The sequence below is a fragment of the Lepidochelys kempii genome, chromosome 10, assembly GCF_965140285.1.
Source record: "Lepidochelys kempii isolate rLepKem1 chromosome 10, rLepKem1.hap1, whole genome shotgun sequence".
Taxonomy (NCBI): Eukaryota; Metazoa; Chordata; order Testudines; family Cheloniidae; genus Lepidochelys; species Lepidochelys kempii.
This window is the reverse complement of record NC_136389.1, coordinates 33,028,184-33,054,344: the sequence shown is the minus strand read 5'-3', so window position 1 is coordinate 33,054,344 and position 26,161 is coordinate 33,028,184. Positions and strand designations below refer to the sequence as shown.

The 26,161-nt window shown below is 43.8% G+C and overlaps 1 protein-coding gene across 3 annotated transcripts in view; it reads left to right on the top strand.

Annotated features, from left to right (window-relative positions):
• The window catches only part of HMOX2 (heme oxygenase 2), a 57,863-nt gene extending 32,265 nt beyond the window's left edge, over positions 1-25,598 (top strand). For 2 of the 3 annotated variants that reach the window (XM_073362763.2, XM_073362762.2), the window contains 5 exons: positions 12,705-12,839; positions 18,453-18,570; positions 20,129-20,620; positions 24,488-24,608; positions 24,691-25,598. In XM_073362763.2, coding sequence (XP_073218864.1) covers positions 12,751-12,839; positions 18,453-18,570; positions 20,129-20,620; positions 24,488-24,608; positions 24,691-24,815 — 945 coding nt within the window. In that variant the 5' untranslated portion in view covers positions 12,705-12,750 and the 3' untranslated portion in view covers positions 24,816-25,598. Of the gene's footprint in view, positions 1-12,015; positions 12,104-12,704; positions 12,840-18,452; positions 18,571-20,128; positions 20,621-24,487; positions 24,609-24,690 lie in introns of those variants that run through there. The other variant, XM_073362764.2, reaches the window with a different exon arrangement.
• The last annotated feature ends 563 nt before the right edge of the window (positions 25,599-26,161 follow it).

Sequence of the window (26,161 nt, the reverse complement as noted above, 5' to 3'; positions counted from 1 at the left end):
TGCAAAACCCACTTCAACCAAGCCTTCCCATAATAACTTAACACACACGCCTGGTCCCAGATGACTAAAGGAAAGAGTTAAATATGTTTGTATACTCTAATTTTTGTGAAACATTTGGATTCCACTGTAATGGGTGCCATGTAAGAACCGAGATTTGGGCAACTGTGGGCAATATAGTAAAGTCCAAGGATAACATTTTGCTATCCCTGTATTAAAATTCGTCACTTTCTATTAGAGCTGGTGTTTCCAGTGCTAGAGGACAGTGGAGAGTGCTTGGCTGACTCTGTTAATTCTGTTAATGTCTGCCATGATATGGTTCCAAACAGTAAATTGACCTTCAACGCGCATGTCCTGAAACACCGTTCATAGCTGTCCCTTTAGTTCTAAGCCTTTGTCTCTCAGTGAGAAGCAATAGCTGCTGGGTAGCTTATATTTTATTTTTAATTGGACTGCAGCTTTTTAAATAATGGCTTGAACAAAGGGCCAGGAATCAGCAGCTCCAGAGTTCCAATTCCTATGCTGACATAAACTTCCTATGTGCCCTTTGGCAGGTACTAATCTCTTCCTCCTATAAGATGAGGATAATTCTTGTTTACGTCATAGGGGTGTTGAGAAGACAGATTAGTTGACTTTGTAAAGTGCCATATCACTGCAAGTAAAAATGCCCAGAAAACGCATTGCCTGATTTCTTACTGAATAAATGACTCAAATGATTTGATATTTTTATCTTTATCTGTAAATAGTTATAAAAATGTACTACTCAGGAAACAGAGCCAAGCAGAGGCAATGAGACACTAGAAATGTATTTAATCTGCTAACCATGGTAATCCATTAACAAGATACAAATAGTGCATTGCTCTTTTCTACATGCCTTATTTCTGGAAATCACTCAGGGCCTAGCAACAGCAATCTTCTCACTGCAATGAAATTGGTTGGTACAACTACAGTGCTAGGCCTGGTTAAATTTCTAATATGCCAGTACATTAATCATAATGAGGACTGTCCTCAACTAATCCAGAGTAAACCATAATTTGTGGCCTAGCAGCAACAGATATTTTCCTACAGTAAATAGCAAAAAACTGCTGCTGGGAATTTAGTTTCCTCAATGGGATTATCCTTCTGGTGTCTAGTCAAACCACAGGATGTACTTGGACAACTTCAAAATAAACCAATAATGACGACTGTGATTTTTAAAATGTTGCAGGATTTCCAACTTTCCCCTTTGTCAGCGTTTCAGTATGCAATCACAATTCATAGATGTGTTCCTCTTTGCACAATCACTGCTGGTCAGAGGAGACCTCTGCAGTTGAACTCCAGCTGACTCCTGGAGAAACTGGCTGCTGTACTAGAAATATATTTTTGGAATATCCTTATTCTGAAATCAGTTGTAGGCATACATCTCTGAATTTATCCATTTGGCCTGTTTTTGTTGTTTAGTGTTGGCCTTAATAAGTATCTAGTCCAACCAGATGATTAACAGCTTACTCCTCTACCATTTAGGAGTTAAAGATGGCCTCTTATTTGTACAGAGGCAAGGAAGAATTCATCCCAGATGTGGTCCTTCCCAGGATCTTGAACAGAGGATGGGAAGGTCCACAAATATCTACCCTTAGTAATCACAGGAAACCTTCCACCTGTTGCCAACAAATTAGAACAACAAAAGGTTAGGTCACTGCCTCATCAGGTCCAGTTTCCTATTTCTGGCTATGGCTGTCTTATGTTTTTATGGAAAGTGTCATACCCCTATGGTGTATCTGGCCAACTGCAACAGTGTACATGTGGGCCTGGAGGAGACACAATCATGTGAGGAAGCAAAGTTCTAGCTGCCATACTGGAGTGACAATAACACCTTCCCATGATATCCTAGAAAGCCTTGTCACATCCCTTTTTTTGCCATTAAAAAGCTCTTCTGCCCATCTTGTATCCTATGCTTTCAAAAGAGATGGTGGAACTGATGTTCTATGGCAAGTCCGGTAACTGTGAACTATATTGTCAAATAGGTAATCATGTACCGGTTTCCATGGGTAACTGGACTCCCCACGCTAGTGGGTGCTTGTTTTGCTAGCTTTTTTCAGAGAACTGGGGTAGCTTCATTCAGAATGTTGCAGCCTCGCTACTTACGTGTATGTGCAAATTTTATCCTTTCACCTCTGTTGTGGAGAAACCTATTTTGGTTTCTTATCTTCAACAAAATTTCTATCTTCTTGGTCCTTTGTGGTCTCTTCCTGTTTCAGTTTTGCCACATCTGGCCTGCTTTCCACTGTCAGAGGTTAGTTCTAATCTGGCGTGGCATCAGCTAAATGAGGAAGAATCTTTCTTTCAAACCCAACACACAACCTTCTGTGCTGCCTGCAGCTACCTCACCTTGTGGTGCAACTGGCATATCTTGCACACTATTCAGGGTTGTGCTAGTCGGCCCTTGGAAGTAGTACATTGTTCCTCTGTGTGTGTCAGGAAGTGGTATTGGTGCTTTTCTTCCAGAGTCAGTACTGGACCAATGCCCCTGTATTATACTTTGGGGCACTGTGTTGCTGGAAATGCTGTCCTTTGGATAAGATGTAAATCAAGGTGCTGACTGGTGAAAAGTTTCGTAGAATTCTTTATCAAAGAGTAATATGGCTATTAGTGCAGTGTTCTGACTGAATTGCAACGTTGATAATCATTCTGTCTTCCTAAATTTACCCTTCAGTTTCCTTTGGATAGCATTCCCCATCATCCTACACTATTGTGTAGTGTGGTTAGATGATTGCATGTTCCATCTCAGAGAGGGCTGCAGTTAATGGGTAGATGGAAGATATCCTTGTGTTTACTGTAATTGTTAGTAAAGGACTTTTAAGGTCCTTCAGTATGGAAATATTTATAGTATTTTGGATCTATTACAATCCGTGTGCTGTTAACAGTACACACAAGTGTAAAGAACTGGCATCAGGCACTTGTACCTCTAACTCTGTCCAAATTTAGTTCTGTAAAGAGCTTTGAAAATGGCATTTCTCCGAGACCTCTTACTGTCCCCACCTCACTGGTAATGCTTCCATTGTGAGATACATGAATAACACATTTGTCATAACTGCTATGTATTGAGGCTTGTTACCAACATAGTTGAATTGTTTAATGCATTGTAACTGTCTGTTACTGACCCCACTTGATATCTCTTGGGCACATCTGGCTTGATGGAAGCTTCCTGTTAGAACAATAGAGGATTTAATTTGATGTAATATGTATCAAAAGCATTAGAAAGCTGGCCAAATAGTACAGTTGCACAAGGCCTTGCCTCAACACTCATTGGTACCTCCCATGTGATTTTTATGAACAGGACAGCAAAATTAACCTTAACTGTGCTTTGTTTTTTGTGGTCACTGAATCACTAGGCAAAATTAACTAAGGAAAAATATATAGAATCTTGTTACAGTGCTCGTGACTGAAACACTGCAACGTAAGTAAATTTGTTAGTCTCTAAGGTGCCACAAGTACTCCTTTTCTTACTGCAAAGTAAGGCCATTCTTAGCCTAGCAGCCTCATCTCTGACCTGGCTGGAGAACCTGTAACACGGGCTGCCTCACTTCACTCAATAGGCAACTTGGCAGGGGACTTTGCTATTGCACTCTGAAGAAAATACTGCTCGGTCCTGTCTGGCCAGCGGCACATGGCTGAGACTTAGAGTTAGAAACACGTCCCTGAAGTACAATACCTTTTTCTTTCTTTCTTTTTTTTTTTAAATGGGGGTGGCAGAGGTTGGTGTGTGGAAACACCCATTCTTTATTCTGCACGTTACCTAAAACTACTTTGGGTTAGAAGCTGTAATTTGGGGTTGGAAGTGCTGCCATTTTATGCCTCTGTGCAAAATTATCCTATACTGGTTCCCATAGGAACTTGCACACTGGTGCAGGCCAAAGATCTGCCTAGGCAGGTATCCCAGTTGAGCATCCTGTCTGTGACCAGATCCATACTAGAAAGGAAGGTGTAAAGTCCTCATAATCCTCTTCTGCATCAGGGATTTTCTTTCCTGACTTGCTGTTGATTAGACTGTACCCAGAAGCATGTGGATTGACAAGCCTGGCTGGTAGCTTCTGCCCTAGCTGGAGATGCAGATGTTCTTGTTCAGAAGTGTCTAACCTTTCTCTAGTCTTGCTCTAATACTTGTTCCTGCTGAAAATCTTGAGGTATTAAATGGCTTTTGTTGTTGTTTTTTTTGTTTTGTTAAGAGTATTATACCCATTTAGTATTAATTCGAACATCTATAGCACTATACAGAGATCACTACACCAGACTGCTCAGTTTCTGCTCTGCTCATACCAGACAATACCTGGACAAACTTGGGGTTTGGCTCTTGCAGTCTTAGTCCCCTCACTACTAGATCAGTTTCTGAGCAGTTAATCTCTAGCCTCTCTGGAATGAGGCATTATGGTAATATTATCTTTAATAAATTCCATAGAATGAATGGGATATGACACAAATGCTCATGGTTCTTTAGGACTCAGTAAAGTAGGACAGTTATTACCTTAGCACAAAACAGAAATGATAGAGAGAAGACTGTACGAATATTGGGCACAAGCATTCTTAATCAATGGATCTCAAAGAGCTTTACAAGCCTCAAATTCATGAGTTGGGTATCGTTTGCTTTTTATGGACGGGGAAACTGAGGCACAGTCCATAAATGACTGCCCAAGTCACATGGCATCAGAGGTCAAGCCAGGAACAGACTTTGTAGATCCATACTCTAACAACTAAACCTACATATTTGTTTTAGTAACTTCATTGGGAATTCGTAGAGTAAACCTGATGAGTACTGAAATTGGAGTGAAATTAGAGAGATGTCTGTAATTTTGGATGGATTGTTCAGAATGGGTTTACGCTTATTCCAGATGTGTACAGCTTTTGCCCTGGAAAAGGATGTTTTCAGAAGGATAGAATTTTCAACTTCATTTTGCCACAGGATTTCTATTTTGATTATCAAGCCCCACTGTGTGAATGGTACAGAGGTGTATTCTAATGATGTAGTGCAGGGAAGCATTAGATGTGGTATATTTTTGACTGTAGTAAGGCTTTTGATATTGTCTCGCATGACCTTCTCATAAACAAACTAGGGAAATACAGCCTAGATGGAGCTACTATAAGGTGGGTACATAACTACTCTCTGGGAATGGTTTTCCAACAAGTTATCAATGGTTCACAGTCAAGCTGGAAGGGCATATCAAATGGGGTCCCACAAGGTTCAGTTCTGGGTTCTGTTCTGTTCAATATCTTCATAAATGATTTTAGATAATGGCATAGAGAATACACTTATAAAGTTTGCAGATGATACCAAGGCAGGAGGGGTTGCAAGTGCTTTGGAGGACAGGATTAAAATTAAAAATGATCTGGAGAAATGATCTGAAGTAAATGGGATGAAATTCAGTGAGGACAAATGCAATATTCGACTTAGGAAGGAACAATCAGTTGCACACAAGCAAAATGGGAAATGACTTGCCTACGAAGGAGTACTGCAGAAAGGGATCTGGGGGTCCAAGTGAATAACAAGCTAAATATGAGTCAACAGTGTAATACTGATGCAAAAAAAGCGAACATCATTCTGGGATGTATTAGTAGGAGTGTTGTAAGCAAGACACGAGAAGTAATGCTTCCATTCTATTCTGTGCCCATAAGACCTCAACTGGAGTGTTGTATTCAGTTCTGGGTGCCACATTTCAGGAAGGATGTGGATAAATTGGAGACAGTCCAGAAGAGAGCAACAAGAATAATTAACAGGTTTCAGAGTGATAGCTGTGTTAGTCTGTATCAGCAAAAACAGCAAGGAGTACTTGTGGCACCTTTATAGACTAACAAATTTATGTGGGCATAAGCTTTCGTGGGCTAAAACCCACTTCATCAGATGCATGGAGTGGAAAATACACTAGGAAGATGTATATCAGTACATGAAAAGATGGGAGTTGCCTTACCAAGTAGGGGGTCACAACAATTCAATTAAAGTGGACTATTATCAACAGGATGAAAAATCACTTTTGTAGTGGTAATCAGGGTGGCTCATTTCAAACAGTTAACAAAAAGGTGTGAGTAACAGTAGGGGCAAATTAGCATGGGGGAATTAGTGGGTTTTTTTTAGTTCTTGTAGTGACTCATCCACTTCCAGTCTTTCTTCAGGCCTAATTTTGATGGTGTCCAGTTTGCAAATTAATTCCAGTTCTGTAGTTTCTCGTTGGAGTCTGGTTTTGAAGGTTTTTTTGTTGAATTGTCACTTTTAAGTCTGTTATTGAGTGTTCAGAGAGGTTGACGTGTTCTTCGGCTGGTTTTTGAATGTTCTAATTCTTGATGTCTGATTTGTATCCATTTATTCTTTTGCATAGAGACTGTCCGGTTTGGCCAATTAAAGGTCTAGAAAACATGACTTATGAGGGAAGATTTGGGGTGGGGAAGGAAATGGGTTTGTTTAGTCTGGAGAAGAGAAAGTATATAAAACGTTGTTACAAGGAGGAGGGTGAAAAATTGTTCTCCTTAACCTCTGAGGATAGGACAAGAAGCAATGGGCTTAAATTGCAGCAAGGGAGGTTTAGGTTGGACATTAGGAAAAACTTCCTAGCAGTCAAGATAGTTAAGCACTGGAACAGATTGTATAGGGAGGCTGTGGAATATCTGTCATTGGAGGTTTTTAAGAACAAATCAAACACCTGTCAGGAATGGTCAAGTTATTACTTAGTCCTGCCTTGAGTGCTGGTGACTGGACTAGATGACCTATTGAGGTCCCTTCCAGTTCTGATTCTATGTTTACAGCCATGAGTGGCTATGCCGCTCAGGGGTCTGAAAAATCCACACCCCTGAGCAACATAGTTAAGCCAACCTAAACCTCTGTGTAGACAACACTAGATCGATGGAAGAATTCTTCCATCAACCTAGCTGTTGCCTCAAGGAGGGGGACTGTCAAGGTTCCTTCCCCACTCTGAACTCTAGGGTACAGATGTGGGGACCTGCATGAAAGACCCCCTAAGCTTATTTTTACCAGCTTAGGTTAAAACTTCCCCAAGGTACAAACTATTTTACCTTTTGTCCCTGGACTTTTTTGCTGCCACCACCAAGCATCTAACAAATATAACAGGGAAAGAGCCCACTTGGAAACGTCTTTCCCCCAAGCCCTACACTCCCTTTCCTGGGGAAGGCTTGATAAAAATCCTCACCAATTTGCATAGGTGAACACAGACCCAAACTCTTGGATCTTAAGAACAATGAAAAAGCAATTGGGTTCTTAAAAGAAGAATTTTAATTAAAGAAAAAGTAAAAGAATCACCTCTGTAAAATCAGGATGGTAAATACCTTATAGGGTAATCAGATTCAAAACATAGAGAATCCCTCTAGGCTAAATCTTAAGTTACAAAAAGACACAAAAATAGGAATATACATTCCATTCAGCACAGCTTATTTTATCAGCTGTTTAAACAAAACAGAATCTAACGCATATCTAGCTTGATTGCTTACTGACTTTTTACAGGAGTTCTGACCTGCATTCCTGCTCTGGTCCCGGCAAAAGCATCACACAGACAGAGAGAACCCTCCCCCGCCCCCCCCCAAGCTTTGAAAGCATCTTGTCTCCTCATTGGTCATTTTGGTCAGGTGCCAGCGCGGTTGTCTTAGCGTCTTAACCCTTTACAGGTGAAAGGGTTTTTCCTCTGGCCAGGAGGGATTTAAAGGTGTTTACCCTTCCCTTTATATTTATGACAGGGACTACATACACCATCAGTGTGGGTATTGACCACATTGAAGCATTGCAGCACTTCAGCTGTGCCGTTGTTGCATTTTCAGTATAGAGTACCTGAAGTAGTAAGTGGGAGAGAGTGAAACTCCATTCAGCTCATCAGGAGCTGCAGGCTGGCAGCTAAATAACTTACCTTTGCTTATCTAGGAGGCATATCTCTTAAAGACAGGCAGAGCTGTTCCGAGAGCCTACTAATACCGTGACTGTAGGGCAATGGTTTTCAAACTGCGGGTCACGACCCAGTACTAGGTTGTGGAATGGAAGGCAGTGGGTTGTGGCGGCTCTAGTCAGCACTGCCGACCGGGCCGTTAGAAGTGCCGGTGGTGGTGCTGCCCACCTAAGGCAGGCTAGCTCCTACCTGTTCTGACCCTGCGCTGTGCCCCAGAAGCGGTCAGCAGCAGGTACAGCTCCTAGGTGGGGGGGGGGCACGGGGCTCTGCACGCTGCCCCCATCCCGAGCACCGGCTCCGTATTCCCATTGGCTCGGAACTGGCCAATGGGAGCCTGGGGGAGGCGGGGTGGTGCCTGTGGGCGAGAGCTGTGCGGAGCTGCTTGTGTGCCTCCGCCTTGGAGCCCGCCCTGCTGCTGGCTGCTTCCAGGGTGCAGCATGGTCCGCAGTGCCAGGACAGGCACCTGCCTTAGCACCCCAGTGACCAGGAGCCATCTGAGGTAAGCCCACACCCCAATACCCTGCTCTCGCACTGAGCCCCACCCCCACAAACCTGGAGCCCCTTCCTGCACCCCAAACCCGTCATCCCCAGCCCAACCCCAGAGCCTACACCCCCAGCCCTGAGTCCCTTCCACATCCCAAACCTCTCATCCCCAGCTCTGTTGGGTCACAGGCATCAACAATTTTCTCCAACTGGGTAGCCAGGGAAGAAGTTTGAAAACCACTGCTCTAGGGAAGGGGACTCTAGTCTGTTCCTTTCACTCAACAGTCAGAGTCTAGAACAGATGGTATGAAGGTAAATATGCCAAGTTAGTATGACTCCTTATTTTCAAGTTCCCATGCCCCATGAATGAATTCAAATCTTGGAGAGGGTTGGCCTCCTAGACTTTGCTGGCCCGGAACTTCCACAAACACTGTGGAGGTATTTTCAGTCTTTTAAAATTATCAGTTTACCCTTTAGAAGCTTAGTGTTTTTAAAAGAGGTTTTCTCCAGCATATGGCCCTACATTGTATGTAGGTCTACGGGAACTGGTGCCCTTTTTAAAGGATAAATTACATGAAAATGGAGCTAGAAGAACTCTGTTGTAATCAGTTACAAGAAAATGTAAAACGAAGGTGCTTTTTTGGGACTTGTCAATCTTTCAAGGTCTGTTTGCCTCTAAAACAGTATCTCCTGCACATGCCATATGCTTCATAACTAGCAGTGTTATGCTATACCATTTTTCTCTCTGGCACAAAAGCTGTAGGAAAGTGCTTGTGTTAATTAAAGAAAATCTGATACGTGTGTGGAGAGGAGACCGTTGCTTTCAAGTACTTGCTGCTACTGAAACTTTATAAACTGTATTATGAATTTGGAAATTCAAGGAAAATGCTGGTCTTAAAAAATCTGTGGGAGAAGAGTCCAAAGGCCACTTGGGTCTATTTTGTAAACAAATAATCCTACCAAAGAGTCGGTGTTATATAAAACCTGGTTGCTAAGAACCTTTATCAAACCATGTTACTGTGGCTTATCTCATGCAGTTCCTCTTGCCTGTCTTTTTTTTTTTTTTTTAATATATTCTTGTTCAGTTTGCTTCCCTTTACACGAAGGATTTTGCTGGGGAGGGCGGTGTTTGTTTTTTGTTTTTAACCTCTGTTGTATCATTGAGTGAGTGGAAGTGGTCTCAGAGCAGCTCTCTGCTCTCTGAACACTGTCTCTGCCTTTTTGAAGAGTACTGTGCAATCTCTTCCCTCCCAGATGTGCTGCATTGCATGGGGAAAAGCTTTACTCTACCCTGCCAAGCTTCCTGCTGAAATGGCTTAACTGGTGTAACTTGCTGCAGTACCAGAGATGCTCTGCTTCCATATCAGTAGTGGTTCTAGATCTGTATACCATTTCTCCAAAAGTTTGGTTTATTTTCTGGGGAACATAAGACTGAACTTTCAGAATGATTGGGCTTGGATGCAAATTTATGACTTTAAAACCTGAATTTTGAAATATTGGAGCAGGGACTAAATCAAATGCTCACTGAGAGCTCAGCTGTAAGGAAGTGGTGTGCAGACAAGATTGACCTACTGCTGTTTCTATGCATGCAGGAGACATTCTATTTCCATCCCCATCTTGGCCAGACTTCCTTGTGTGAGCTTGGGCAAGTCGCTTAACCTCTCTGCCTCAGTTCCTCCTTGTAAAATGAGATTAATACCATCTCAGAGGGGCATTAAGCAAAACTGAGTATCTGTGTAGCACTTGGAGAACACGTACTGTTCATTTAACAGGTAGCTGTTAGAGCATGCATATTTGCTGTTGGAACTGGGGCGGTAATCAAAGAAAGGGAATGAGGAAAATAGGACATGGTTGCAGAGACAAAGCTTGGAAAGCTTTGTAACTCTGACAGGCTTACCGTGTCCAACAGAAAACACGTAAAGTAGGCTTTGACTGGTTTTCCAGGAGGAGTGAAGATTGTGGGCACTGCCTGGCTTGTGGGGGGATTGATAATAGAGTTACAAGGCTGTGACCTCTAAGTCAGAAATTTGAATCTGGCTCAGTTTTACATTGACAAACTTACCATACAAAGAGTGTTGGTAACTTGTATGAAATGAGATGCTGGGTCTTAGGCCAGTTCCCAGTAGGCAAGTGTCTTTAGCATAATGGCTATCACAATTTGGGGCAGTTGGTATTCTTAGTAGAAGCCAAAGATTAACTGTGGTCACTGTAGGTATGTCTACACTGTGATTAGACACCTGCAGTTGGCCTGCGCCAGCTGACTTGGCCTCTTGTGGCGTGGGCTAGACCTTCCCATCTCACAGGGTCCTGGAGCCCAAACACCTATACTGCAGTTTAAACAGCCCCTTAGTGCAAGCCCTTTGAGCCCGAGTCAGCTGGCACAGGCCAGCCATGGGTTTTTAATTGCAGGGTAGACATACCCTGTGAGTGATAATGCCTTCAGGTTTGAGCAAGGCACATTGTGCAGGGCTGGCTTATCTGGCTATTGTTTGTGCTGTTTGTGTATCACTGAAGGCTTCAGTCTTCAGGACATTCCAGCTGGAACCTTTTGTTTGAAAATTTTTAGTAAAACTTAGAGAAAGTGGTGGGGAAGGTAGGGCAGTTACTGGAAGGCAGAAGGAGAGGGTTAGGAAACCAGAGGTCATTAACTGGAAGGGCAGTTAATTTATAATTGATGCATCCTTTTTGTGTGTTTGTTCTTCAGACTGGGAGCTGGGGACTGAGCTGCCAATTCTGGCTTCACATTAACTAGCTTGGCCTGTTCTAAACAGTCTTATCTCATTTACTGTTTTCCCAGCCTCCAAACATAGACATGGAGGTCTAAAACAAGCTTTCTTAAGGTGAGTGGTGATGTACATATCTGGCTCATAGTGAGGTGATTGGGAGACACTGTATAAGAGGATGAAATGTGTTTGGTCAGACAGCGTTTAGCACACATGCTTTCTAAATAATAAGCAGTGGGCTTGGTCTGTGCCCAGCTGCCTTCTGGCATTATCTGTCAGCTCTGCCATCTTCTACTCTTAACTTAGTGGTGATTAGTGTCTATCAGCTAATTGTCTTATTTCCCATTTTACAGATTCAGAGTGGGGGGTAGGGAGAGGGAAACAGAGGCAGAGTAGTTTACCTAAAGTGTCAGTGAGTCAGAGTTGGTAATAAAAGCCAGATGTTTGGCTCCTAGTCTTTAAAGTAGTGTGCAGTGGAACAGATTCAATATTATCTCAAGCTTTTTCAAGTAGTCCTTTTTAAAGCCTATTGAATAATTGGGATCTATTATTTGGGAGAGTCCATGCTGGAACAGAGTAATGTAAGGGGAACAAAAGAAAAATGCTTCAGCCACACAGAAGTTTTGCTTTGTCAAACTCTTTGGACAGGTGTGGAGCCTGTCCCGGAAAGCCAGGCTAGTGAACTCTGCCTTGCCTTTTTGAAAAGAACTGTGCAATCTGGAGGCCTGTTTTGCTAGCATTGTTTTGCAATCCCATGACCCATTTCTCTTCCCTTCCAGATGTGCTACGTTGCAGAGAGAGAGGCTTTGTTAATTCCCTGCCAAGCTGTCTGCCTTTGTTGCTTAGCTGGTGTAACTTACTGCAGTGCTAATAGGAGAGAGGAGAGGCTGCAGGTTGCTGATGTAAGCGAGTCAGTTGCAGCTCAAATCCCAGAAACTAAAGATGAAAAAGATCTAGGGGGGAGGGTTGTTTCCCTTCCTTCCCCAGGTCAGTCACTCTGCTCTAAATCTTGCTTTTCTGCAGACGGTCTAGGGATATTTTTGCAGTCCTGGTGGAAGAGAGTTGTTTTGCTCAGAAGTATCATCATGCAGGCTGGTGAAATACAGGTCTTCTAGTCTGCTCAGTTGATTCACCAAACCCGAGTGGGAAGCCTAACTTGGATTGCTTGCTGAGTTACAGGTGTCTTTCTTGCACAAGGTTACGGTTTATTAGTATGTGAGCTGCTTTGTTATGCACTGTATGTAACTCTGAGCTGAGGCTATCAGTGCCTTTGCTTAGAGCTGCAAGAGGGGACACAAGGTTCTTTGTTTTCTAAGGCAGTGTTGGACCATAAACAGGTAAGCTTGTATTATGCCCTATATCCTTGAGCCCACCAAGGGAGGACGTCAAGTGCACAGCTCTGTCGACTGACAATGCATGTGTTTGAGTGAGTTAAGACTTTCTTAGCTCAAGGAGTTGCAGCTTTTGGTGCTTCCCCCCACTCCTCATTCAGGAATCTTCTGCTTTATTAAAGTCAAGTTTTTGCTCTTCAGTCACTTAAAGTGTTGCTGAAATAACTGGATGATGAACTCTGGCTGTTTCCAAACAGGACTGAGAAGTGAAGAGAACATTAGGAAGATCAGGTCTGTGGAGAGATGCCGTCTGATGTAACAGAAACCTCTGAGGGGGTAGATGAGGCAGAGAATGTCCGCTATGAGGAAACAGAAGAGGACGACAATGTCAGGTGAGTCCTGTCAGGCCCTCCTGGCTAGTGAGTGTGGGGCTTTACTTGGTTAGAACAACTTGTCTCCTAGAGGGGTATCTCTGCATGTGGGTTGCAGGCAGGAATGTGGTGTTTGCTGTCCCCATTCTTTTTCTCTTCCCCCCACCCCCGCTTTCAGTAATGTGGGAACACTTTTTTTCATATATATTCCACCCCCATTCAGGAGAGAAGGATATCTGTAAATGGCTGAAGTGAAAGACTAGTGATGAGGATGTATTGGGATGTGACTAGTTAATCCAGCTCATCTCCCTGGGGCCAGCAAATTTATTTCCTACAGTGTTATCCCATCCAGTTTCAAATGACAAGAGTTAATAGGGTTTCTTCCACAACCTAATTGCTTTCTGCCAAGAAATAATTCCTTATATTCTGATTGAGATTTTCCCTTTCTTGTATATTTTGGAGTGCAATAATCTATCCCTCCTGAATCACTGGACGGTTCAAAAGTCTTATCTTGTGCATTTCTGGGGTGAAGCAGCTGCAAAGATGAACCCTTTCATTAAGGATCCACCGGGAGATGCTGTGACTTGATAAAGTGCATCTATTCACTTTACTAAAAATCAAAAACCCTCTAGTGAGATGAAAATGCAGCGCACGTCTATAACCAGGAGTATATTGACTCTTTTTGTTATGCACCAAGAGTGTTCTCAGTAGCTACAATACCCACAGTCCCTGCCCTAGAGAGTTTAATCTAAAAGATGTAGATAAAATCAGATGCACTAGGAAACCCAGAAAGAGCCTTTCATGGTCTCTCCTGTACTGAAGGTTGGGGTGGAGAGTGCATTTGAGTAATATTTGTGGGGCTACATGGAGATGATGGACCTTAAAGTGGGATTTGAATGAGAGGCTGAGGGCATGGCATGGCACACTGGGATCGGGAGGCTGGTCCATTCATTGCAAGCATGGAAGACCTAGAAGGAAGTGAATGTGGTGATGAGGCTGGAATCATTGCTGGATTGAAGGGTGAGAGTGTTTTATCATCTCCTATAGAGCAGTTTATTAGAGTGGATCAAAACTGACTTTAAAAATCAGATTTTGTTGTCTTAATTTAAATTCAGTTTTCATTTGAAAAGTAAACCCATTTAACATTGGCAACCAGTGTTAAGGCTTAAATAGACTATAGTCTAATTTAAATTATTTTAATAAATATAAAAACAATATTCAAGCAGTATATGTTTGCTGCTGAGCTTTTAAAGAAAGTCAAGCTAAAGAACTGGTGGAAGTCACTGGCTAAGCATCTGGAACCAGGTTTCTGCAGTGTGGTTGTAGCCATGTTGATCCCAGGATATTAGAGAGACAAGATGGATGAGGTAATAACTTTTATTGGACCAGCTTCTGTTGGTGAAAGAGAGAAGCTCTCAAGTTGGCAGAGCTCGGTTTACTTTCATCAACAGAAGTTGGTCCAATAAAAGATACTACCTCACCCACCTTGTCTCTCTAAATGAGCTTTTGATGGCAGTAGGCTATTCTGCAGATGCAAAGAATATTTTCTTAATTTCAGTTTATCCTGCTAATTCATTCGTTTTCAGAAAGCCTTTGACAAGGCCCCTCACCAAAGCTCTTAAGCAAAGTAAGCTGTCATGGGATGGTAACTGGTTAAAAGATAGGAAACAAAGGGTAGGAATAAATGGTCAGTTTTCAGAATGAAGAGAGGTAAATGATGGTGTCCCCCAGGGGTCTGTACTGGGACAAGGCCTATTCAACATATTCATAAATGATCTGGAAAAAGTGAGATGGCAAAATTTGCAGACGATACAAAACTACTCAAGATAGTTAAGTCTGAGACTGCAAAGAGCTACAAAAGGATCTCTCAAAATTGGATGATGGGGCAACAAAAAGGCAGATGAAATTCAATGTTAATAAATGCAAAATAATGCATGTTAGCAAACATAATCCCAGCTCTACATATAAAATGGTGGGGTCTAAATTAGCTGTTACCGCTCAAAAAAGAGATCTTGGCGTCATTGTGGATGGTTCTCTGAAAACATCCACTCAATGTGCAGCAGCAGTTAAAGCGAACCGAACGTTGGGAATCATTAATACGGGGATAGAAAAGAAGACAGAAAATATCCTATTGCCTCTGGTATAAATCCATGGTATGCACACAGTTTGAATACTGTGTGCAAATGTGATTGCCCCATCTCAAAAAGATATACTGGAATTGGAAAAGATACAGAAAAGGGCAACAAAAATGATTAGGACGTTGGAGCAGCTTCTGTGTGAGGAAAGATTAATAAGCCTGGGACTTTTCAGCTTGGAAAAGAGATGACTAAGGGGGGATATGATAGAGGTCTATAAAATTATGACTGGTGTGGAGAAAGTAAATAAGGAAGTGTTATTTACTCCTCCTCATAACATAAGAATTAGGGGTCACCAAATGAAATTACTTCCTTGTGTTTTAGACCTGCTGTCTATTATTTTTTCATACAATGCACAGTCAACCTGTGGAATCATAGAATCATATAATATCAGGGTTGGAAGGGACCTCAGGAGGTCATCTAGTCCAACCCCCTGCTCAAAAGCAGGACCCATCCCCAATTCATCCCAGCCAGGGCTTTGTCAAGCCTGACCTTAAAAACTTCTAAGGAAGGAGATTCCACCACCTCCCTAGGCAACGCATTCCAGTGTTTCACCACCCTCCTAGTGAAAAAGTTTTTCCTAATATCCAACCTAAACTTCCCCCATTGCAACTTGAGACCATTACTCCTTGTTCTGTCATCTGCTACCACTGAGAACAGTCTAGATCCATCCTCTTTTGAACCCCCTTTCAGGTAGTTGAAAGCACCTATGAAATCCCCCCTCATTCTTCTCTTCCACAGACTAAATAATCCCAGTTCCCTCAGCCTCTCCTCATAAGTCATGTGTTCCAGACCCCTAATCATTTTTGTTACCCTTTGCTGGACTCTCTCCAATTTATCCACATTCTTCTTGTAGTGTGGGGTCCAAAACTGGACACAGTACTCTAGATGAGGCCTCACCAGTGTCGAATAGAGGGGGACGATCACGTCCCTCGATCTGCTCGCTATGCCCCTACTTATACATCCCAAAATGCCATTGGCCTTCTTGGCAACAAGGGCACACTGCTGACTCATATCCAGCTTCTCGTCCACTGTCACCCCTAGGTCCTTTTCCGCAGAACTGCTGCCTAGCCATTCGGTCCCTAGTCTGTAGCTGTGCATTGGGTTCTTCCGTCCTAAGTGCAGGACCCTGCACTTATCCTTATTGAACCTCATCAGATTTCTTTTGGCCCAATCCTCCAATTTGTCTAGGTCCCTCTGTATCCTATCCCTGCCCTCCAGCGTATCTACCACTCCTCCCAGTTTAGTATCATCCGCAAATTTGCTGAGCGTGCAATCCACACCATCCTCCAGATCATTTATGAAGATATTGAACAAAACCGGCCTGAGGACCGACCCCTGGGGTACTCCACTTGACACCGGCTGCCAACTAGACATGGAGGATCGGTCCATCAATGGCTATTAGCCAGGATGGGCAGGGATGGTGTCCCTAGCCTCTGTTTGCCAGAAGCTGGGAATGGGTGACGGGATGGATCACTTGATTACCTGTTCTGTTCATTCCCTCTGAAGTATCTGGCATTGGCCATTGTCGGAAGACAGGAACTAAGGCTATCTGTTGTAGTAAATTATTAAAATCTGCCATCTCAAGGCACTAGTACCAGAAACAAGAAAGTCCTGTGTCATTGGGAAGGAAGAGTTACTGTTTCCTACCTGTGATGGGTCACAAGCTGAGCGATCTTCGAGTTGGCACTAGTTCAGGACTGACTATGGGACAATTCCACAACTGGGAGTAGGGAAAACATTGAGGTCAGGTTGTTTTTTAACTGAAGCAGCTCGGAGGTTTGGAATGTTAATAGACATGAGTGAGATTGGGTTAATGGGCAGAGTGCAGTTGAGGCTGTCAAAGGTGCACAGCTAATACAGTGATCACAGGGAGATCACCAGCCATGTGGTGAAGGGCTTGGTTACTATTCTGAGATTACATTAGAAGCTCAGTTACGAACACCTTGGAAATGGAGATTGTTTGTAACTCTGAACTGTTACTATTACCAGCAGGACAGTGGGGTGGGAGGAGGTATTGTTTCATGATTTCTGTGTGTATATAAAGTCTGCTGCAGTTTCCACGGTAAACATCTGATGAAGTGAGCTGTAGCTCACGAAAGCTCATGCTCAAATAAATTGGTTAGTCTCTAAGGTGCCACAAGTACTCCTTTTCTTTTTCTGAACTGTTGGTAACTCTGATCAAAACATTGTGGTTCTTTCAAAAGTTTACAGCTGAACATTGACTTAATACAGCTTTGAGACTTTACTATGCAGAAGAAAAATGCTGCTTTTAACCATCTTAATTTAAATGAAACCAGCTCAGAAACAGTTTCCTTACCAGGTCAAATCTTTTTTTTTTTTTTTTTAACTTTCTCTCTTTTTTTTTTTTTTTTTAGTGGTTTATGTTTAACACAGTACTGTACTGTATTTTCTTTTTCCCCCTCCCCCTCTCTGCTGCTGCCTGATTGCATACTTCCAGTTCCAAATGAGGTGTGCGTTTGACTGGTCAGTTTGTAACTCTGGGGTTCTACTATATTCTCAGAATTCACGGTAGGAGAATTTGTGCAAAAAAGTCAGTTTTAATGACTTGGTATTTGGGTGTCTGAATGGACCATACCTGTTAGCCTCTCTCTCCTGCCGGTATTGCTACCTGTCACACCTCAAGGCACATCCAGACTGTGCTGGAATGTGGATTCACACTACTATAGCTCAGTAGTATATTCAACATCTCTTATGAGCTGCTGTCACCTTTGTGCTTGATCTTATTCTCTGAGCATTGTCAGTTGGATTTCTGTTGCATCTGGGGTAATCACTGATGATGACTTTGTGGGACAGTCCTGGGTTTGATGAGACTGCCTGTTTCAGAGGCTAACATATTGGGACTGGATGTTCAAAACAACCCCAAATGTCAAGAGGACAAGTGTAATGTCGTCATGCTGTGGTGATTGTTCTTCAGCATGTTTTGTATGGTGGTGTTTGTACTTCCATGCTGACAGTGTGATGATGTGATGGCACAGTCCTATCCAAACGACAACATTTTAAGAGACCATGATGGTGGTGTCCAAAACCTCACTTGGGGGACCTTACAACACAGGTTTATGTAATATATTTCATGTAAACTGTATCCCTGAAGCTTAGGGATGTGCACAGGAATAAAAAACAGGCTGATTTTTGGAGCGGCACTTTTTGTGTCCCCTGTGGCCAGAGAAGCAGGATTTCCCCTCCACATTTTGAGCCAGAGAATAACTGTCTTGAGCTGGATGTCAGTTAGCACTAATTGACAAAAAGACACAGGTGGCATCTTCCTGGAGCTTGCCATCAGCAAATAGGAATTCATTTTCCACCAGGTCTAATGCAGGACTGGCCTGAAGCACAAATAGCTGCCTTGGTCCAAAGTATGGGCCTGGCCCTGGCCCTGTGTAACTTAAAAGTTGCTCTTAAGACATACAGAATCTTCCTGGGATCCTTTGGGCATGTTCTCCATCTCATGCCCTTTGTGAATTTCTGTTCTTCACAGTCCCACTGACCTCTCAGAGATGCTCAAGGAGGGGACGAAAGAGTCTCATGATCGTGCAGAGAACACTCAGTTTGTCAAAGACTTCCTGAAAGGACGGATCAAGAAGGAGCTCTTTAAGGTTTGTACTTTCTAACTCTGCTTCCTTAACAGCATGTGTGATGAGCTCTTGAGCTGTAGAGTTGAAAGCTCTATCCCAAATTGGAGACATGACACACTGTTACAATGAGAGGAAGGATGGTCCAGTGGTTAGGGCACTAACCTGGGACTCTGGAGACTTGGGTTCAGTTCCCTGCTTTTTTAGAAACTTCCTGTGTGAACTTGAGCAATTTGCTTAGCCTCTCTCCCTCAGTTCCCAGTCTCTAAAATGGGGATAATACTTCCCTACATCAGACTGAAGCCCTTTGAAATCTACTGATGACAAGGGCTATATAAGAGCCAGGTAATATTATTTTTATGTTCTGGGTGTGGATTTTTACTTGTCATGGGCAAACTAAATCAAACTAAACTGCTGGAAACCTGACTTGCCTAGAAGTGACACTGTGTGTAACATGTCAGGGAATCCAGCATGGTGTCTCACTCCCAGAATTAGCAGTACCTTGTAGTGCTACAGAATTGGCATAGTAAGCTGACTCCCAACCCAAATTGCTAAAAGTTGCTCCACAGCACCTTGTGCTGGCTGGTCTGGAAAACCAATTAATGGAGAGCTAAAGCAGTGTTTCCAAAACAGTGGGTCCCCACAGACAAGTGGTTTGCAAGAAGGTTCTAGATGGGTGGTAGGCTTGGTGTGGAAGGGAGGCCCTGGGGAGAGGTTGTAAAGTGAGCTTACCTCACATGTGTCCAGCAGCAGCAGCTCATGTCCTGTGGGGCTGGGCCTGCCTCCCTGCTCTTGGTGTTTGTGACCTGGTGCAGAGCGTTGTAACTCCACTTGTGTTTGGCTCAGCCACCGCTCCATTGTCATGACTGCTTCTGGAAGCCCCTTAACGTCATGCCTCAGGTCTATAAATGCCAGTGCAGTTGAAATTTTCAGAAAGTATTGGGAATTATGTTAGCTATTTATACTAAGGTGTTTTCTCTATTGTTTTAATTGCCAGTCCCTTTTGGGCAGATCAGAGCATTCAGCATAGACATATGAACATCATCTTTTGATCATAACAGTCTGCACATCCAAATAGTGCCTTCCCTTAGAGGGGCTTAAAGCAGTAATGAATTAAGCTTCTCTACGCCCTTTTGAAGTAGGATGTGGTGTTCCCATTTTACAGATAGGTATTGAGGCATAGGGGTTCAGTGACTTGCTGCATCACCTTAGACAAGTCCATAGCAGAACTGGCAATAGAACCTAGAACTCTGGGCTCCCAGTCCAATGCCTTGAGGGGAAGTCTGTTCTCCAGTACAGAAATCTGAGGGAGAGAAGATTTCTCAGGACATCTCATCTGTGTTCTGTCAGTTCCTGCAGGATTGTCCCTGCAGTCTCATGTCTGGATGTGTCCCAAGCAAAGGGACTTCACCATTTCCTTTTAAGATTCCTTCCTAGCCTAATAGATAATATGGTGGGGCAAGTGTGGTCTGTATGGAGTGTGGTTTATTGGGAGGAACGCATGGGTCTGTACATAATCTGTCTAAATACATCATTCTTTCCAGCAAGTGGTCTCTCACATACATTGTGCTTTTGTTCCTAGTTGGCTACTGTGGCACTTTACTACACATACTCTGCCCTGGAAGAGGAAATGGACTGCAACAAGGACCACCCTGCATTTGCCCCTTTGTACTTCCCTCTAGAGCTTCATCGGAAAGAAGCATTGGCTAAAGACATGGAGTATTTCTATGGGGAAAATTGGAAAGAGAAGATTCAGTGTTCAGAGGCAACTAGGAGTTATGTAGACAGAATCCATCATGTTGGGCAGTATGAGCCAGAGCTGCTGGTAGCCCATGCCTACACACGGTACATGGGGGACCTGTCTGGGGGCCAGGTACTCAAGAAGGTAGCCCAGAGGGCCTTGAAGCTGCCCAGTACTGGGGAAGGGATCCAGTTCTATGTGTTTGACAACATTTCCAATGCACAGCAGTTCAAACAGTTCTACAGGGCCAGGATAAATGCCCTGGACTTGGACAAGAAAGCCAAGGAGAGGATTGTGGAGGAAGCCAATAAGGCATTTGAATTCAACATGCAGGTACCATGCATCCCCAAACTCTTGTAACTGCCTGTACCTAAGTAAGCTACACTGCTTTAATCTTCTACCTGGTTTAGACGGAACGTTAATGTTCCTGACAGTGCAGGACTGATGGCGTTGGCTAAATCCAGGTGTAATGTAAACAGGGGAAGGAGGAAAGAGTAGAGCTATAAGCCTTTTAAACAAGAAATGCAAACTGCATCTGATGTCTCTACTAAGGACACGTAGAGAGAGCACTACCATGCTTGGGCTCAAATCTTTGTTGGGGCCTCCAGGAGTTATTGTAATGCCAATAATTAATACATGCTTAAGTATTCAGTAAGATAAGGGGAAGAAACCAGGCTTCCTCCAATGGGGAAAACCCCACAAACTTATCTGAACCTACTTCCAACCTTTTGGAGTGCCAAGGAAGCACTTAATTAGCCAAATGCATCATACACTCAGGAGCTTCCACATTCTGGCCATCTAAAGGCTGACTTGACGATTTAGCAGGATTCTGAGGGCTGCTTTGTATTTATATAAAATGGAGCAGACTGTAGGTATTTTACCTCTTTAATCTGAAGGTGTAACCTAGAGACTAAACATTCCAGCATGCAGTGGGTCATCAGGACCACACAACCTGTTTTGACTCCCTATCAGTCAGATGGGAGAGTACAAGTTTTGATGTACAGGTTCTACCTGTTTTGGCCTCTATGCACTTAAGTATTGTTGGATTAATTTAGTTGGGGTTAACATGACCCAGTCACTGTCCAGCATTAAATAGTATTAAATTAGGTTCCTCTCTGGCCTCGTCTGGTCAGAACATCTCGGGATTGAGATGACAAAGGCCCAGGGTCCCAGGAGATAGTGGGGGGTGGCACCATGATGGTGAAGCTTGCTCAAGTAGCCAATATTTTTCTTCCCCCAAATCTTTCTTTAAAGACCCACAAAGGGCCTATCCCCTAATTATTCCACCGATTAGGCCTAGTCTTTGACACCTCTATTTTGTTTCATTGATTTTCTGATTCCGTGCTTGTTTACCAGGCATGATCTTAATACAGTCTTTGAATTACATCATTAGGCCTTTTCGTTTAGAGTAATTCAGTCTGCCCCCCCCTTTCCCCTGCCTTTCATCTCTCTTCTCATCAACACTCGCTTCCTCCAGTTGAACTCACAATTAAGGTAAATTTTGTAGGCCCAATTATCCCAACAGCACCCATCTACCCTGTTGAGCATGCTGGGTTGTACCTTCTACACAAGTTAAATGCAAACTATTTGAGCCTCCTCTCCAAGCTTCGCACCAAGCAGCAGGATGCTTCTGTCATAGTCTTGCCCTATTTATTTGATGTGTTCTTCCATGTCATATTGAATCCCTACCTGACGCTTTCCCCTGTTGGCTGGAGTGTGAGAGCACAGAGGAGCACAAGTTATGATTTCTTACATTCCCAGTTCAGTTCTACCAAAAGTAGTTCTCTTCCTCCCCTTCTCCCCCCTGCCAAACCCTCCCCTCTCTCCCCCCCCCCCCCAAAAAAAAACCCTGGAATAAAACTATCCAAGTACTCTCTTGCCTTGTTCAAGCTGTGATAGCTGGGTTCAGAACATAGGGGACACAGGTCCCAGCGAATGGTGCTGTAGTTCTCCTTAACTTTTGTTGACTAAAACTCCCTCACACTCCAAGTTGGGAGGGGCTCTCTGCCAGCAGACAGAATCAAGGGTAATGATGAAGCTCAGCACTCTGTTTGGGGGCGGGATGCAGGGCAGGGGGGAACCGAAAATGTGTTCACAGGGAGTAAAGGGAGCAGAGTGAAGCTCGCAGGAATGTCTGAGGAGAGAATGGATTGGGAAAGGGGTTTTTCAGGCCAGAGTCTAAAGGGAAAGGAACAGCAGCAGAGCCTGGTGGCCTCAACCCTTCTGCAATACTCAAGGCTCTTTTGAGTTGCTAATACACTTCACTGAGACCTCCCAACTTTTCCTCTAGGCACTTGGGAGAGGCCTGGGAACACTGCTGGTGAAAGCAGCATTCTCATCTGTGTGGAGTAGAATCCCACCCTGCCCTGTCTTACAGGAATAAAAAAGTCAGAGTCCCAGGTAACAGTAGCTCCCAGAATATGCTTGGTGCTGTGCAGGCATTTCACCTTCAGTGAAACCCTGTAAGATGAACAAGAAAGATCTCTTGAATCTCTCACTTGCAAACAGGGCAGAGTTCCAGGCTGTAACATTCCCATGGCCCGGCCAGCTCTGGAGAAATCAGTTTTAAATAGGGCTGTAAATGGAGCTGACCCCTCCAAACTGACATTTGCCCTCCTTAGGAGTAAACAGGAGTAGAGAGACTGTGGATTTCATGTGATGCACTAGAGAACAATTAGTGCTATTTATGACAGTCAGATGTTGGCACTTCTCCGATGTTTGTTTTTCAGGGGCCTGTAGGCACAGATAGTCCCCAGTAGGCATTTCAAGATCTTTGTTTTTTAGGACTGCTCTGTATGTAAACATAATGGGGGGAAGAAGAGCCAAGGTCCCCATATAATAACTCTGTGGACTGACCGTGTGGGATGTGCCCTCTTGCTGGTGATCCCTCCTTGATGTATCTAGGGTTATTTCCCCTCCTTCATGACTGTCACGGAAGGGTGGAGGATGGGATTTCTTCACAACCTCTAGGATTTAAGGATCCACTCGTTCCAGTACAAGAGGGCCAGTACCCTGTCCCTCCAGTTTCACAGGGCTCACGGAAAGTTCTGCTACCTTTGTTGCTGGCTGGAGTGCTGTGTCCTGTAAAGTCCACACAAACCACAAGATTCACCTGCAACCTAGACACCTGTTTCAGGTGCCAGTATGTAAAGGGCTCATCCTGTTTTACAGTGCTGCATGAAATTGTTCTGTTTAATGAGTAACATTGCTGGAGCAAGCTGCACAGTAGCATTTCAACAGAGAAGTCATGTTGTTAGCCTCAGAGTATTTGGAGCTGCACACTTCATTTACTAAATATTGAACTAAAAATAAACCCTAGTACTCTGTTCAAGGGTTTAGTTCTAGTCTGAAAATGGCCCCGCTTGCCAAGTGCATCAGAACTAGAAGAGAGAATTTAATTCTCATTAGCCTTGCAGAGTAAGTCTGCCCTGGAGGAGTGAGCTAAAGCAGTGGTTCTCAACCAGGGGCCTGGGCCGCCACCAAGCAGGGCCAGCGTTAGACTTGCTGGGGCCCGGGGCAGAAAGCTGAAGCCCTACTGCATGGGGCTGGGGCCCTGAGCCCCACCACCCAGGGCTGAATCTGAAGACTGAGCAACTTAGCTTTGTGGGCCCCTTGTGGCATGGGGCCCGGGCAGTTGTGCTGCTTGCTACCCCCTAGCCCTGGCCTTGGCTTTTATATGCAGAAAACCAGTTGTTGTGGCCCAGGTGAGCCATGGAATTTTTATAGCATGTTGAGAGGGTCTCAGCAAAAAGGTTGAGAACCCCTGAGCTCAAGTTCACTGGTTTGGTTCTTCACCAAAATTCCTAATTCAGCTGACGTATTAAAGGTAGGTGCCCAGTTTTAACACTCAAGCCTCAGACTGAGTTTGCAGGGCTGGCAGCTAGGAAAAGAAGCAACGACTTTCAAAAGTGACTGTGGGTTGTAGGGGGGGGGGGTCCAACTTTTGAGAAGATGGGTGATCAGCATGTTCTGAAGACCCAGACCCCTTTAAAATGTCAAGTTGGGCACCCAAATTACCAGTCCCTTCTGAAGACCTTGGCCAGCAGCTCTTGTTAGCTGAGCTAATTTGATCTGGAAACTGAGACTAAATGTGAGATGACACTTCAGCTTCAAACTGCACTTAAGTGAAATTTACAAGAATGGCTGTGAAGTGCTGTATGCTCTTGGTGACTCTCATTGAATCTTCATTTTCCCTGGCAGGTATTTGATGAATTGGACAAAATTGGTGCATTGTTAACGGAAGAAGCCCAGGATGGAGGGCTCCCAGTGCATGATGGAAAAGGAGACCTGCGCAAGTGCCCATACTATGCCACAAAACTAGGTAGGTTTTCTTTTATTACAAGTACCCCAGAAATGCAGTTTAATGTAATATCGCTAACAGTGCTTTCTGCCCTTCCCTGCAGGCAAGGGGGACTCTGGCTGCCCTTATCACGTTGCCATGGCCATGCTGAAGCAGCCCACCATACAGTTTGTCCTTGCAGCTTGCATTGCCTTGGCTGCAGGTGTTGCAGCCTGGTATGTGATGTGATGGATGGATACTAGATGGAGTTACCTCATGGTGACACAAGCAGATGAACACACACTTTTTGGGACTGCTCCTCTGTTGTTGGTGGAGTTTTTAAATGCAAGATTTAAGTAAACAATAAACCAGAATCTGCAGTGAATGCCTAGGACTGTTTGTATACCAATAATCCAAATACTGCATGGTACCACACCTAGTAATCGATATAATTACCCAGCAGGGTTCTGAGCTAGTAACTTAATGCAGGAATTGTAGTCTAGCTCCACAACTGCCACTTGAAGCCAAAATCTGTAGTGACCGGATGCGGGTCTTAAATCAGGGGATGGCTTTAGCCACCTATTGTCAAATGATCAGCTCTTCATATCCCTGAGCAGGCTAGGGTTTGCTAGTTTGCCCCTTCCAATGTAGTATAGCTCCTCACATGCTGATCAAGCACATAGTTTGTGACACTGGGACAGAGCATTCAGAGCTGGCTCAATCAGGAATTGCACTTTGTCCTTCCCAAGGAGAAGGTGGTGGTGGGGGGGGGGGGGGATTCAAACTGCTCCAAAAACAGCTCAGTTGCCCCAAAGGCAGAATAACTTGCTGCTCATGCTGCAAGGACCCTAGGCTCAAAACCAATTTTATAAATTAGGGTCCTTTTTTTGCCCTGGCATGTAGCAATTGCTGAGCAAATAACTTCCCATGGGCTGGGGGAGCAAGTCCTTGTATATATTAAAGTTAACGGTTAACTTTTTCATGTAACTTAATTGTGATAAAGCCTTTGACCCAATAAAGTTTATACTCTGATGTCTTCGTAAGGGAGTTTTTCTTCATGCAGAGAGGTGGAAGAGGAGAGGTGCAGTCCCTGAGAACTTCATTGCAAACTGGCCTTTACAGTCAATTCATCTCTGCAGGGATGGATGCAAGGTTGCACAGGGAGCATGGAATTCATTCAGGAGGCTTAATTTGGCACTGGTAATTACTCTGTGTAGTGTTGTGAAACCTTGACTTTCCACTCCTTTCAACTGGATCTCCAACTGGCATTCTTCTGGGCACTCTGGACAGACTAGCTTTGGTTTTTGCCTCCAAAATTATTCAGTTTATTAGCGCAACCTCAACAGGTGGAATTGCTTACCTATACCATAGCTGCATGTAAAACCTTGTGACATTCTTTCCTAACCTGAGACTCTCAAAGGAAGTAGTTTGCCTTCTGCTCCTTATGTCCAACAGACACTTGATTGCTCAAAAGTGAGGGCCGCTTTTGTCACAAAGGAACAGATCTTCCCCCTCAGACTGTCTAATCATCATGGAAACCAGATTCTAGTGTGTGACAGTGAATTGAATTGCACTATAGATATTATTGCAGGAGC